The 16235-nt window shown below is 43.9% G+C and overlaps 1 protein-coding gene across 1 annotated transcript in view; it reads left to right on the plus strand.

The window, feature by feature from the left end:
* The window catches only part of COL22A1 (collagen type XXII alpha 1 chain), a 236758-nt gene that overhangs the window by 181909 nt on the left and 38614 nt on the right, over positions 1-16235 (plus strand). Inside the window, exons 47-50 of the mRNA XM_069465956.1 lie at positions 2670-2783; positions 5661-5714; positions 11259-11312; positions 12962-13015. Coding sequence (XP_069322057.1) covers positions 2670-2783; positions 5661-5714; positions 11259-11312; positions 12962-13015 — 276 coding nt within the window. The remainder of the gene's footprint in view (positions 1-2669; positions 2784-5660; positions 5715-11258; positions 11313-12961; positions 13016-16235) is intronic.

Consider the following 16235-nt stretch of genomic DNA (forward strand, 5'->3'; position numbering starts at 1 on the left):
TCTTGGTGGCTGATGGCAGGTGCCTCCCCCGCTGAGAAGTCATCTTGTATTATAGAATATTTGTCTCAGCTCAGAGAGTCTTATAACCTCACGTATCTCTTTCTGATGGTTGGAAAACCTGGTAGAAAGTTCTTCTAAGAGTCCCTGTTAAATGAACTTCTGTAGTTGGACTTGTGCCTAGGAAGCTTATCTTCAGATCATCTCCATTACTTGACCCCCTTGCATAAATATTTTTCACCTGATCCTCACAAAAATTCCTGGGAGTGGGTTCTGTTACTATCTGCATTTTGCAGATGAGGAAGTTGAGATATAGATAGATAAGTCACTTGTTGAAGGCCACAGAGCTGGGCAGTGGCAGAGCCAAGACTCAACCCCAGTGTGACAACTCCAAAACCCTTATGTGTAACGTCTCTGCTACCCAATTTCATCTTTGCATGAGCCAGAGCTTCCTGACAGCCATCTGTTGAAGTACATGAAGCTAGTGAGTTCCCTGCCTGTCACCTAGAGATTGTGAGATGTCTGCTATACAACCCTTTGGAAGGAATATGCAGTGAGGATTCAGATATTCCCCAAGAAGTTGGATGTGATGACCTAGACATTATTTCTACTCCTGGGAAGCAGTGATTGCTTTTTAAATATAGCCAAGACTGCAGCATTCCTCCACATGGCAGGCATTTTACTGAGCACTTATTTGGTGTGTTCTACCACACTCGATACAGTATTGCATATGATGACATAGTGAGCCATCCATTCATCCATTCTTCCTTCCTTCCAGCAATCCATCCTTCGTTACAGTGTTTCATGGATGCCTCTCATTTTAAGGTACTATAAGATGAGATCTAGGAATAGGGCAGTTCCTCCCAGCTCTGCCACTCTTCCAAACAGACAAACAAACAAAAAAACCAGCAGCCAAAACACCTTCTATTATTCACCTTTGCTTCGTTTATTTCAATATTTACCACTCCCTATTCTCCAAAAAACAAAAACAATCCAATAAGCTTTTCAAACCACCCACAAAGGGAAGATGGCACAAGACACCAAAAAGTCAAGTGAAGAGTTGGTTGGTGGATCGGTCGGTTGGTTGGCTGTTGTCTGGGCTGCCTGGTTCATTCATTTATTGAGCTCATGCTCTGGGGAAAGCTGTTGGCTATGAATTGGACGTACAAAGATAAAGTGACTCAGCCCTGTGCTCTGAGTGCTTACACTTTCTATTTGTCTGCTGGGAGAGGATGGCGCTAAAAGCCAATCATTTCAACAAGGAGACAAGTACTTCAGGACTGGGGAGTCCTGACACCTGTGAGAGCCAGAGGGTCCTGTCCCCACCCCGAGGCCATCAGGGACTTCTAACGGATCTTCAAAAACTGAGTAGGTGTGAACCAAGTGAAAGGAAGGTGAACCATTCAGAGTTGTTTTTGTGGAAACACTTCGCCATCCTGAAATCAGAGACCAAGATGAATACTAAGTCACCTGAGACCTCACCTCATTGAATGTGAACAGTGTAGCTTCCATGTGTTTTTGCAGGTCCCTCTGGTGGGGCATTCAAAAAACCATAGTTAGTGCATTTATTTATGTCAGTTGACACTCGTCGACCATGAGCTCTTCAAGACGCACACTCACTGTGGTCTCAAGTTCAGCACAGTGCCTGACACAGAATAGATGCTTTGCCAAGTATTTTTTCAATGAGTGAGTGACTGAGTGAATATATGAATTAATAATAATAGCTGCATGTACTGGGCATTATCTATCTATTTATCCTGACACTATTCTAAGTGCCTTATGTGTATTGTCTCATTAAACCCTTACCACAAGGGATGGAAGAAAGGTAGGGTTAGAGAGGATGACCGGGGAAGAATCCAAGAGACTGGGCATATGAGGTAGGCAAGATCATGCGTGATCAAGTGAGTTTTATTTGGTACATCATGTGCTCCAAACTGCAGCACCTGGAGATGACACAGACAGATCAGAAAACACATTCCCTGGGCTGACAGAACTTTGAACGTACTCCAGAGGCAGCATTTACCTGCCTTGAAGAAGTAGAACAAAGCTCAGCTCCAGGGATCATTTATTAAATGCTTACTTAAAGCAAAGGATAAAGCTAAGCGTGGCCAGAGTTGGTTCGTGTCACAGAAACAGAGTCCTGAGGGGATGCACCTGTTGTCTCTTTTATTCTGCTGCTTGTTCAGAAACCACTTGACTTAGGCAAATGCAAGACAGAGAATCCAGCTCCCAGCTTTGTCTGTCTCTAACCTCAGGGACAGAGCATGCTCTTTTTAATAATACCAAGTGTCTGTATTGAATCTGCACTGATTTAAAACAAACGTATGTTAATTATTAATTAATATTAATATTTTACATGCATTTTGGACCTTCCTTTTCATTTGGACTCATTTTCTTAGGCTACACTCCCAGCAGTCTGGCTGGCTGGAAATAGAAGTGGGGTAATCCAGATAACACAGTGCTGAAAACTAACTTTCAGTTCAGAGAGTGCAAATGCAAAGTTTTAACACAAAAGTATCTGGGTAATGATTCAGTTTACCTATGTGCTTTTCCATTTTTGCTGGTATTTAAAAACAAAATTTCCATCTGGAGAGGTAGGAGGCATAGCCACTGTGCTTTGCTTTGCAACTGTCTTAGTCACTGATGATCTCGCTCTCTCTCCTCTGCCCCAGGACGTGTGCAATGACTGCCCTCCTGGCCCCCCGGGCCTCCCAGGTCTGCCGGGTTTTAAAGGGGACAAAGGTCTCCCAGGAAAGCAAGGGAGAGAAGGCACAGAAGGGAAAAAGGTAAGACGAAAAGAGGAAACTTGGTCTTTATCATTGCAATAAAAAAGATCATCCCTGAGATCCCAACGTTGCCCCTCCTGCCTCTGGAAGTAATCGGTTTTGAGGGTTAACAGGTGAAAAGGACCTGGCTGTGGGGACACAGCTGTGGAAATGGTAGGACCCGGGCATCTATGAGTTGTTGTCCTTTTAAGAAGATGTTCAATGTGACTTTCTAACCCATGTTGATGTCTAGAGGTACATACTTACTCAGGTGACTTTGCTTTCCCCCTCTCTCCCTTCCTTCCTTCTTTCCATCCATCCAATACATTTTGGCTGTCTGCTCTGTAGTAGGCACCAAGATAGGCACTTCAACTTCACAGGTGGATTGATGGATACATCTACCCATCCATCCATCCACCATCCATCCAATCTTTTGTCATTACCTGTTTATAACACCCCACTAAGTATGTTTTATGTGTCAGTCAACACAGAGACACTGGGGAGGCCCTGAACAAAAAGTCTGTGACCCTGTTCTCATGGAATTAGTGGTCTGTCTTGGAGCAGATGGGGGAGAAGGAGTTGCATGGTTGTTGGGGAAATATAATTAAAACCAAAATCTCTTCCTAACCCAGAGAACCTCTCCACAAACGCAGAAGAGAAAGAAAAAATTTTATTATTGAGTAAACATTAAACCAGAATGTGATGCACATAACAGACAATCTGTTAAGAGATGGTAAATATAGAAAGAAATTTCACTCTTTTATGTAGCCAATCAGCTAGAGCCCATTACATATGTGTTCTCCAGATAAGCAATAACTAGTCCTCAAGTAAGAGGTCATGACAGCGCTGTTTGTCACACGTGTTCATCCTAGATTCACCCGGCAATTGTGGTGGACATTTGTGTAAGCTAATAGGCTTTATCCTAAGGAAAAAATACACTTTCAGCATCTTTATGATGAAAGGTAGTTTTGTAACTTGGAGAGATACTGTCTCCCAGAAACTGGGAGATACAGGTATTAATTTCCTTGCTGATTGTATGTCACAGAGATGGTTTCTAGCTCCTTCAGAAAGACATTTCTGGGTCATAAAACTAGCAAAAGACTTTTTTTCTTTAAGAATTTATATACATTTAAAAGAGACAGAGAATGCACAATGACACGTTTTCTGCAGTAAATACTCTAAGAAAAGGGCTTAGGTAAGAGTCTCTTCCCTTAGTTTCAAAAGAGAAAATTAAGTCCCTTACTTGCAACTTGTATTTGCCCTTACATGAGACAGATACAAAACAGATGTAAAATGTCACCTTTATTCTGATTTTCTTGGCCCTGAGCAACACCAGTTCACTTTCTGCAGCCTCAGCGGTGCAGGTGATTTTGGTATATGCCCTACGAGTGTGCCACAGTCTCCGAAATTCCTCCGCACACTCTGGGACTTTGGAAGGGGACAAGGGCCAATTCTAAAACTCATCCCACAAGATTACTTTTACTTCATTAAATTCTCCTGATGATCAAGTTATCAAAAATACTTTGATTTGATTTGATTTTCAGCATTTCTTATATTATTAATATATGGGATAATAAATAGGCATGTTTGACTATTTTTACATCCATGTTATGGGTCTTTCCCACTGACTTACTTTTAAAAGACTCAAAAGATTTTTGATTTAATTAAACAGATGGCTCTTTCAGGGTTGATGTCAGGAGTCTTAACCTCAAAGATTCTCGACATCAGTTCAGTGGCTCTCAGGTGGCATTTCCAAACCACTCAGGGAGATTTTATATCAATCCTTTCCAGAACTCTGCACCACAGACCCTTTGCATCAAACCCCTGGGGATGACATTTGAATTCTGCATGTTTGCTACTACTGCACAAGCACTTCTGAGGTTCAGAACTACCCAGTGCTCCCCACCTCCTAGCAGGACGGGGCAGGTGGCTGAGGACCCCCACCCTCCTCTGGGGCAGCCCTCCTCACAGTCAGGCAGCTGCCAGTGCAGGCATCGCAGAGCAATGACAATAAGCACAAAGAGATACACTGTGCATATGTGTAATTATGCATTTATATGTGATTTTAAAGTACACACACACACGCAAAATGAGATGCTACATTATCAGACTCCATTTCTGATTGCATCAAACCTCCCCTCTCTTCTCACTGTGTTAGTTCTCTGTCACTTCATTACAGATCTCTCCAAAACGTAATGGCTTAAAACAACAAACATTTATTATCTCACAATTTCTGAGGGGCCAGAATCCAGGAGTGGCTTAGCTGGGCGGTTCTGGCTCAGCCCTGAGTGGCAGCAACTCCAGGTCTATGTGATGGAAGGCCCCCTTCCACCAAGTTCCCTCTGTGGCTGCGGACTCAGGCCTCAGTTTCTTACCACCTGGGCCCCCCGAGGCCTGAGTGGGGTCCAGACATGGCAGTTGTCTTTCCCCAGAATGAGCGGTAGGATAGAGAAAGTGCAGGGGTGGAGGCGGCAGGCTGAGGTGGGAGCCAGTGACTTTTAAACCCCTAGTCTCAGAAGTGACATACCATCACTTCTGCCATATTCTGTTGGTCACAAAGACCAACCCTGGTACACACGGCAGTGTGTGGGGGGGGGGTACTCCAGGATGTGACTGTGGGAGGCAGGGGTCACTGGGCCATCTTGGGGACTGACTACCACACCCACTAACCACATTAGTAGCAGGTTGAACCGGTGATCTTATAGCCACACTCAGTAGCAGCCCTGGCCTACACCGAATGCTCAGACCTGCTGGGGGTAGGGGGTGGGTGCTGGGGAGCCCCAGTGGGAAATCGGTGAATAGAGGTGCAAGGCCGATGGCTTGGTGATGAGTCTGGATGTGGGACCCACACGCTCATTCTTGCCTTTTGTTTTTGTCTTTCTTGTGTCCTCATTACAGGGAGATGCTGGGCCTCCGGGCCCCCCCGGCCCCCCAGGAATAGCTGGACCACAGGTCAGTGCGACTTTATAAACGTGTGTGTGGGTGCATCCGCTCACCTCACTGCTTCATCTGAGTTTAAGGGAGTGTGACGGCCAGCGTAAAGAAACAATGGTTTTAAAATCAGAAATCCCGTGTTCCAAGTCTCATTGTGGCACTGTCTTAGTAACCTTGGGCAGATCATTTCAACTTGTGCAGTCTCAGTTGCTCATTCACAAACACTCGAGTGTTGGAAAGTGTGAAATGAACAAGGGAATTGTGGTACTGATTGGTTAAGACATGAGCTTTGGGGTCAGTCCCCTCAACTTCACCCTCCAGTAATAATAAGAATACAAACAGCATCAGAGATCTGTTAGAATTTGATGATATAATGCATAAAAAGAACTTGGAAGTAAAACAATATATATTAGGAAATTGCTTTACAGATGCAAGTGAGCATTATCACTCTCACGTGAAGGCTGATGCACCCCCTAAGGTGGGTGGCGTAGCTCTGAGCTTTCACAAAGCCAGGGAGACCTATGTGGAGGAAGCGGGTGTGATCTGACCCGCAGAACAGGCAGGGAATCTCTCTGGCCCTCAACACAGGCCTTCTAGGACTAGGGCTCCTTAAGCTGTTGGTGGTGATAGTCTATAGCTCTGAGAAGAAACTGCACCAGTGCTGGCCTGGCAGCAGGGAGCTCCTCCCCATGCCCTGCCATTGGTGCTCCATGGGGGGTGTTCGCTGATCTCCTGTGGCCTCTTTCCTGCTGGAAATTGTGTGTCTTACCCCTTCCCCAACACTCAGGGTCAAGTATATCCCTGCGTCCCTTCCTGTGTCCTAGCTGGACATAGTGTGGCTCATCGGATGGAAGAGGTGGCATAAAATTGTCACTAGGAGAGAGTGCTCTGAAGCCAGACCCAGGGATGGAATCCCATCTCAGCTGTGTGGCCTTGGGATAATTTCTTAACCTCTCTGTCCTCGTCCTAAAGCAGAGAGTATAAGAGCTGAGATAACACAGGCTTTTGTTATGACAACTGCAGGTAAAATGCTCCCATTGGCACCTGGTACATTGTGAGGACTCCAATGACATTAGCTCTCACAGCCCCCAGGGTCACAGCCAGGGGCAGTGCCAGACTTAGGGTGAGGATTTGGGAATAAAATGAAAGAAGAAGGCAAAACCCCCAGCAACCAAGATAAACAATACTTTAATGTGATATTTTATTTAATTTAAAATGAATGCAAGTGATTCACAAGGAATAAAATATCAAAATTTAAAATAAAGACAGGACCCAACCCTTCTCACGAACAACCTCCCCCATGGGCTTCTGCCTATTCCCAACAGGGTCACATCCGTGTATTTATTTATATTTGACTTTTTTTCATCTTGTATTCTTTTGGACTGATTTTGACTTTTTAAAATATCGCATTGGAATATTATTTACCTTGGCCACTGAGGTATTTGTTACCCCAGGCCAGTGCCTCACTTGCCTTCCCCTAGACCCTGCCCTAGAAAAAGATGCCAGAGCTATTATTATTACCATTAAAAGTAAACAAACAAACACAGGAAAATATTGTGGTTCGATAACCACGGGGGACTTGTGGTGTATCCAGATGGAAAATGTCCCGGTCTCCCAGACCCTGGCCAGCAGGGTAAGAAGCCTCACGATTGTGATCCACAGACACTGTGTAGATTTAGAGGGTTTTGAAATGGCCAGGACTTGTGCCTCAAGAACTACAGATGTCAGGTTTCAGCGCAGATGGAGCAAGAGATTTTGGCTGGGGCAGTGTTAGGTTGAAAGACTTCAGGAAAGTGTAGCATCATCAAATGTCTGAGCCGCTGCTCATGCGCTGGCCTCCCTTTCTGGGGTCACCAGAGGAGGCTGAGCTCCTCACCCCTGTAATTTCAGCTGATCCTGAAATAACCTTTGCTGCCAACTTGCTGGCTGCTGGGCTTAGCCTCTGCTGAAGAGGAATTGCCTTTTCTTCAGAGAAACCAAAGCAAATCAATTAAACAGATCAGGAGCTCCCGCCACCGCCACCGAGTGTGGACTATTTTCTCTGTCAGCCCAGCCCCGAGTGAACTGCGGATGTTTTGAATAATGGCCCTGCCTTTCTTCCCTTATAATTTGCTTCCAGGGAGGGTTTGCTCCTTTAAATATTCTGAAAAAGATAGTTTCTATCCAGAAAAAGAGCAAAAATTAGTGCTGCATCTGAAAGACAGGGTTCTGGCGTCTCTACTCGGGAGTTGGCAGTAACCTTGAGAAGTCCTTGGGGCCTGGGGTGGGCCCTCCATCGCAAGCCCCCAGGCAGTTGCTGTGGGCGGAGTGCTGAGTGCTCTAAGGGTCAGGTTGCCTGCATAAGGTATCACCTCCTGCAATGGCAGCATGGTCCTAAGAGGTAGAGCTATTGCCTAACTTTACAGATGGGGAAATCAAGGTTTAGCGAGATGAAATGCCACTATTACAAGACTAGTAGGTGGTGTAACCAGGGTTGACCCCTGCTAGTCCAGCTTCAGGACCCTCACTAGTTGGTGTTCTGTTACTCTCCCAGTAGCACTGATACCAGCCCCAGCACCCAGGACAACTCACCATCTATACCGTCTATAAGAGCCATCTGTAAGATCTTTTTATCACCACATATTTTTGGGCAAATGAGTCACTGAAGGGTTAAATGTCTCCTCTGAGGACTCTCAGATTTGCTTTGGTTCTTGGTTTCAAACCCAAGCCAGTTTCTGTGCTGTCCGTTCACCCTATGCTACTTCCCGGAAACTGAACAAGTAAAGTGATGAAGTGGCAATCTCCCTGTAACAGAAGCTCCTGGTGGGCAAGATTCATATCTGTTGTTCTGATTGTTGTGTCTCCAGTTCATAGAAAGGTGTCTGACCTAGCTCAGCATGGTCGGACAGCCTTCCTGATCCAGTGCTCTTGACATTGTAAGACCAGAGGGATGAGGCATCACGACCTAGGAAAATAGCCAGGAAAGTAACTTCGGCAGGGAAAGCCAGCTTGGATGTTTGATAATCAGACAGACAGATCTGGATTAGATTCCGGACCTTGCTTTTTGTTGGCTATGTGACCTCAAGTGAATGACTTAACCTGTCTGGTCGTCAGATTTCTTACCTAACACTCTGAGGATAACCTCTACCTCCTAGAGTAGTCTTACTGGCTAAATTAGATATCAAAGACATATTAAGTACTTTTTGGATCCGCTCAGGATATAAACAAAGAAATACATGTACTGGGATATCACGTGGGAAGCCTTGGCAGAGCGCCTGGCAGAGTAGGGGCCCTGTAAATGTCAGTCCCCTTTCTGGAAGGAAGTGAGTCAGGCATGGGGGTGGCCGTGTTTGCTTTGATCCCTGGCTACGTTGGAGTGGGAGGCAGGGACAACTGTGGAGATCTTTGAGCTGCTGACATTCTCACTGTTGCCAGATGAATGTTGAAACCACTCTAAACCCAGACCTAGGACTGGAATTTGAAAGGAAACCAGTTACTTTTAAGGCAATTGTCCTAAATGTCAAGGAAGTCATGTGCTAGTCTATGGCACTTCTTTTCATTGATTACAAGAAGGTCTGCAGACAGTGTGCTGGCTGTATAGATTTAGAAACTGTAGAAATAATTACATGCAAAAACGTTGGAACAAAAACATTTCCTCTCTGAATCCGTTTCTTCCCTCCTCTAAACAATGATATTTGGCACTTATAGGCATTAACTCACCTCACCCTCCCAGTATACCCCAGGAAGAGGAGGAGGGAACATCATTTTGTAGTCACTGTCATCAGTGCACTGCTGATGTGGTAGAACAGTCTGGATTGAAAGAGGGCTGGACATGATGTTCGAATGAGAGAATTGTGGGCTTCTGGACCTGGAAGAACCCTCGTAGATTGGCCTGCCCCCATCTTCCTTACTGGATGAACAAACTGAGACCAGAAGGAGGACATGATCTGCTTAGGGATGCAAAGATAAGGCATGACAGGCATGGAATGAGAGCCAATATTGACTTATTGCCACAAATATACTTCTGCATAATGCATTCTTTTAAAGGAATTGAAGTGGTTCTGTTTAATAACATTTTACTGAAATACATTGTTGACACAATAAATGCAGAGCCAAGATGGGTGACAGTAAAGATATTGCAACCTTTGGATGTTATTTTCAGCGTTAGTCTGTAAAAAATATTTTCACTAGGGTGCATATTCTGGATGTTTTTATGACCATGGTAATGATGACAATGATGATGATGATGAGTATAATGAGGAGGAGGATAACCGTCATGGTGGTGATGGTGATGATGATATTGACATTGACAATCATGGTGATTGATGCTGATGAGAGTGATATTGATAATGATGGTGAAGATGAGGATGATAATGTTGATGATAGTGGTGATGACGCTGATAATTCTGGAGGTGGTGGTGATGGTGATGGTGACAATAATGATGACCATGAGAGTGATGATGGCGATGATAGTTATGGTGGTGATAATGATGATGGTAATGATGATGAGGATGATAACCCTGGTGATGAAAAGGATGATAGCTAATATTTATTGAGAGATAGGACTGAGCCTGAAATTAGTCTAAGTATTTTGCAGATATTAGGTCATTTAATTCTCACAACCACCCCATGACAAAGATACTGTTATTATTGTTCTCATTTTGGAAGAAAACAGATAGTTGAGGCACTTTGCCCAGATGACCACAGTTAGTAAGAGACAAAGCCAGGATTAAAATGCCAAGCAATAAAGATAATAATTATAATTAATATTTATGAGGCTCTTAACTGTATTCTGAGCTCTATGTTAAGTGTTCTCCATGTGTTATTTGATTTTATTCTCCAACAGTTATTCCCCAAAATTCCATAGGGTAGACATCATTATTTTCTCTTTTCTGTATATAAAAAAAACTACCACCACCACCAACAAGCTCAACACAGAGATTTTTCGTGACCCCTCAAGGTCCCACAGCTAGGAAGGGAGGGAGCAAGGAACACATGGACGGGAAATTTTCCCTCCTGAGCCCCGTGCAGAGCTGCTGCCGTCTCCACTTCTCCCCCCCCCCCGCCCCCACCCCCTCACGCTGTCCCTGCAAGGCCTGCAGACGCAGTGGTGTCTGCTCTGCCTCTTTCCCTCTCACACCTGGAATACTCCAGTTTCCTCCTGCCAGATCCTCCTCTCTTCAGCCTGCACCTCTAGCCCAGCCCACACGGCAGCCACAGCTAAAACTCAAGGCAGCCACATATCCTTTTAATGCTTTCCAGAGCCACAGCTCAACCAAGATTCAGGTGTTGACATACAAGGCTCTCAAAGAAATAGGCTCTGCCTACCTCCTCAGCCTGTTTCCTGCTCCCCTCCCCGGTTCCCCGAAACCCAGGTAAGCCATTTTATCAACCATTTCTCAAGCAGGCTTTGTTTTCTATCTGCTGCCTCCATGCCTGACCTATCACAGGAGCTTGGTAAGAGATTGTTGAAGAATGAATTCATGGATGAATGAATGCATGATCTTTTTTTTTTTCTTTTGCAATGCAGTGCTGTTAAAATTTCCAGTGACCTTTTTTTCTTTCTTTTGTGTTCCCTCCCAGGGAAGTAAAGGAGAACCTGGTGCAGATGGTGAGGTTGGACAGAAAGGTGATCAGGTAAGAACAGTTCATGATGAATGATTCCCCCTGACGAAGGGTCACTGTTTCTCCTGTAGCTTCCCCTCTGCTATTTCGATGCCATTCCTTGGCTCTTCCTTGCTTGCAGTAGGAATTTTTTAAATCACATTTTCATGGTTTCCATCTTGATATCTCTAGTTCACTACCAGTCCCCTCTCTCTCCCAGTTATCTGAGGAGCCTGCCTTTATTTTTATTTGCCTTTATTTTTATTTTGTACTCTTTCACCTTGGCTGCTGCTTGTTCACTGGAACAGTAGTCATTCGTTACAAAATGCCGTTCCTCCTCCCACCATCTCTTGGGTACCCACTGTCTGACTCTAATGGTGCTGGTTGAAACACTTCACAGACACCCTGTGCTTTGGTCGGTGCCCATCCCGCCTGCTCACTACAACTCCCGATGTGCTGTGGAATGGCGCTGCCAAGGACATGCTGTTCCCTCTATGGATCAAAGCCCTGCCCCCCCATCTTCTGTCCAGCGCTGTCAGCTGACCCTGCCCAGCCCAGCTCCAGCAGCCTTCCTGCCACTTAAAATGGCTTGTGCTTCTGCTGTGCTGCCGTCATCCTCTCCTCCTCTCTCTCTCCCTCCCTCCCAGCCGCCCTCTCCTCTCCTCCTCCCTGTCTCCTGCATGTCGCAGCCAGTGCTCATTGAGAACTGACTCCATGCCAGGCACTGCACTCACTCTGAGGTCTAGAATGCATCAGGGGCCAATCCCTGACCTCACTGGGCATGCAGTTCAGTCGGGGGATGGGGAGTGAGGTGCATGAGCAGGTGACCAACAGGCCATGAGACAAGAGCTGTGCTCAAGGTCTGGATGAGGTCCTTGACTAAAATTCCTTTTGTGGTGGGAAATACAAAATGTGCTTGGGTTATACTTACAAGAATGACTGTTGAAAGACAGTGCATTCTACACTGAACATTGTAGCTTGTGCTTCCCAGTGGCGGGAAATGAGGTTGGGTGGCAGAGAAATCAATTGTTTTTTGGTGATTTGTTTAGTGTTATTATTATACGAGACTAAGTGTTAGATGCCATACTTAGCTCTAGAACTTTATTGACTCAGTCTGTGATGCACAATGGACTGCTTTACACACAGAGAGATGAACCTCTTTCTTAAAATCACGGTAATACTACCATAATTCAGTTGACCCAACAATTTCCATTGTGTACATATTGTGTATATGCATTTGTTTTTATGTTTTTATATTTTTAATGTTTTTTCTGTTTCTTGTTTTTATATTTTTATTATAGAATACTGCAAACACATCTAAAAAATAAAGAGTGTAATAAAACCAGGCCCTGTGTAGCCTGCCTTCAGCCACAACAGCTGTCAATTGTCACAGCCACTCTTGTTCTCATCTGTACCCTCAGCCACTTCCCCACGCCCCTCACCACACATTGTTTTGAGGCAAATCCAACTTCAGGACATATTTGTTTTTTATAAATATTGTCAGTTTCTCAACCTATTGGTAAAAAAAAAAAAGAGGTCCCTTTTGTTGTCATTGTCTTTAACTAAAATTGTTAGTGGGGTCAGAAGGTGGATTCTAGGTTACTTCCTTAAATTTGGTATTTGCACAAAGTAAAAAGCTTTTTATGAGTCATTTTTAAGAATTGCCTCTCATGTTTTCCTAGGGTCATCCTGGAGTTCCAGGTTTCATGGGGCCACCCGGAAACCCTGGACCACCAGTAAGTAATAATCTTTAATCCTTTCCTCTGGCGGCCTTGGCATTTGAATGCACATCTCTCCTCACTGGGCATAGTATCACACTGGACCTGTCCCTTCTTTTAAGGTTTGGGCTGACATTCAAAAGGCACCCAGGAATCAATTGAAAGTGCAGGTCCCAGAGGCACCTGGGGGGAAAATGCAGAGGAATTGAGCAGCCTTGACAGACAGTGTCGGGGCTGGAGGACGTTGCCAAGGACAGACAGACCTGTTTCTTCTCTTCTTCATTCGAGCTTGGGTGGGTAGGAAGCCAGTATCTTACAGTTATGATCTCAAGTAAAGAATGTAGAAAATGAGAAAATGTAGAAGCAGCTTTCTCCATTTCATGGGAACCTGTCCCATTGGTGAGAAGCTCTGGGAATCAGAGAGTGCCTGTATAAACCCAGATTTTCCTGGATTTCCTGCAATCAATAACAATAGTACTAACTACATATGATTTTTATTCATTATTGCTATTTTAACAGTCCATTTATTATTATTCAAGTTACTTTTTATCATTATAACTATAACAACTATTATTAATATCATCTCAATTATATCCCCATTGGCCCTCTGAGCAAATACACTCTCTGCTCTTGTAGTAGTTGTAGTCTTGCTGTTGACTGATGCCTTTCTTTTTTTTTTTTTTTTATTTCATCTTATTGTTATGGGGGATACAGAATTGCAGGTTACATACGTTGCCCATGTACCACCTTTCCCCCCAAGTCAGAGCTCCAGGCGTGTCCGATCCCCAGATAGTGCGTGTTGCACCCATCATGTAGGTATATATCCCTCCCTTCCCCACAACCCCCTTCCCGAGTCAGCACCTTCAAGCGTTACCATTCCCCAAACGGTGCGCAATGCACTCATTGTGTAGGCATACACCCATCCCCTCCCCCACCCCCCTTGATGCCTTTCTTAGTATTTCTCTCTCCCTTCAGCCTGGGCTGCCACAGATTAGTGATGTTACTCTTCTGATCAAGTCCAAGGCCACTACAGCCCACATATCCATTGTGGTTGCCATGGCAATGAGCAGTGGGAATTACTGTCCCTTCCAAGCCCAGGATTAGTTCCCTGGGACTTCCCACAGGCTCTCCGTGAGACTCAGTCTCCCAGACCTTGCAAACAGAGGTCACTGAGATTAGCTAAAAGACGACCGGAAGGGAACACACTTCACATGGAAAACAATCTTCCACCATAAATAGTGAAAAAGAGGCTCAGTTAAAATGATGTAGTTAAAATGTATGGAATTAAGTTTGCTTTGTCATCTTTTTTAACAACTTCTAACTGACTTCTAATTGTTACTGTGTAATGTCTATTAGAATAAAGTTGTTTTAAATGTATTTTTTTTTTCAACAAAATCATATAAGAACATGAAACAGCATCTTTCACTTCAGGATTGACTTTTACAGCAAACTTATAAAAGGTAAATCTCCCACAAAAGTACTAGAAGCTTTCTTGGTTTCTCAGGAAGCCTACCTTAAATCTTTAATATTCAATACATTTTTCCCCCAAGTGCCTTTGACATTAATATTCTTTTAAATTTCTCACCCTGCTCCAACTCTGCCTTGTGCCCATTTGTGGAGGAGATTGTAAGTGACTGATCAGTTTGCTGTCGTTTAACCTCACAAAATTCTACAGTTCTTTCAAGATTTACAATTTCACTTAGTAAATTGTTGTGTATTTTATTTCCATGTGTTATTGGATTTTGCAGCATCTGCCAATCCGGTGATAAAGGTGGGGACACAATGAGTAGTGTAGAGACGTGTTAGTGTTAAGCAAGGAGGGACATATGAGAGGGAACTAATTTTATTAAAAAAATAGTTCACTCATGAAAATATTATATTACGATCACTTTAGCATCCCTGAGGACTCAGAAACTGAATATGGGGTTAAAGCCCCATCCCCACTCCATCCTGGTAGTTCCAAAGCCTGAAACATGTCTCCAAGACAAATGAAACCCTGGTGTCTCCTCATTGGAAAGTACAGTATCTTAGAACTCTGACAACTGCGGGAAATGGCTCCTGGCTTATTCTTCTCATGCTAGATGATGAATCTGAGGCTCAAAAACAATCATAATCAGAAGCCAGCTTGTCTGTCTCCAGCTGATTAATGCTTTCAGTTCACTTGGCAGATGTTTATTGAGCTTCTGTTTTGTGTGGTGCCTTGTGCTGTGAATTGCCTTTGGGAATGGATGCTAAGTCAGCTGCCCACATAGGTTCAGCAGCCAATCGTGCAGAAGCAACTCAAGAGCAGAAAATTAGCCCCCCTGGTCTTGTATGCATTGTTTTGTCTTTGCTTTTTATTGTTGCTGACTGTCTGTTTTTGATTGCTCATTGTTTGTCAGCCCCTATCCAAGGTGGGGATATACTTACCAAGCTAACAAGACTCTTTTTTTCAGTGTTTATTTTTTGGTAATCAGTTAGCATCCTTCTTCCATATAACCATCACCCTGTTTCCAGTATGCAGTGAGGAATTTTATTCCAACTTACCAAGTTTTCAGAGTCTAGGATGTCAGAAGCTTTTGTTGAAGTTACGTAGAAAAATCCAGATTGAAGTAGAAACTGCATTGTTATGTTAGCTTTGAAGTACACATATAATTAAAGTATGAACTTTAGGCTATTTGTTTAAATATTATCAGTATCCCTGTATTTCATGAACATTTACTGGGTCCCTACCTAGTAAAATAGGTAGAGATAAATCAGACTGCATTCTGTCCCAGGAATTTGCTGGACATTGAAAATAAGACAGATCTTCTACAGCTAAATCAAATTTCCTTGAGGGCCAAGATCATGATGTAGTCATCTTTATATCCCTAAAACTTGGCTAGTATCTGGTACAATACAGACACTCAATAAATGTGTGTAAAATAACTAAATAAAGGCCGCTAGAAAGATACTAATAAAGTACTGTGAGAACTTGTTTGTTTATGCTTCCTTATTTAGTTGGTATGTGCAGTGTTCCTGGTCTTGGTATGAACAATAGACACTTACATTTATTAATGGAGGATCCTTTTGGGAGAGCCCTTAGCATGATGTGTCTGGTGCTGGCTAACTCCTTATGTGTCACTCGTTCAACTCTCTCTACAACCCACAGGAAATAGGTGCTGTTTTTTTCCTCCATTTTACAAAGGGACTAAGAAGCAGAGGATTGAAATACTTTGCCTAGGGTTACACAACTAGCCAATGCAGAACTAGGATGTGG

The sequence above is a fragment of the Eulemur rufifrons genome, chromosome 3 (assembly GCF_041146395.1).
Source record: "Eulemur rufifrons isolate Redbay chromosome 3, OSU_ERuf_1, whole genome shotgun sequence".
Taxonomy (NCBI): Eukaryota; Metazoa; Chordata; class Mammalia; order Primates; family Lemuridae; genus Eulemur; species Eulemur rufifrons.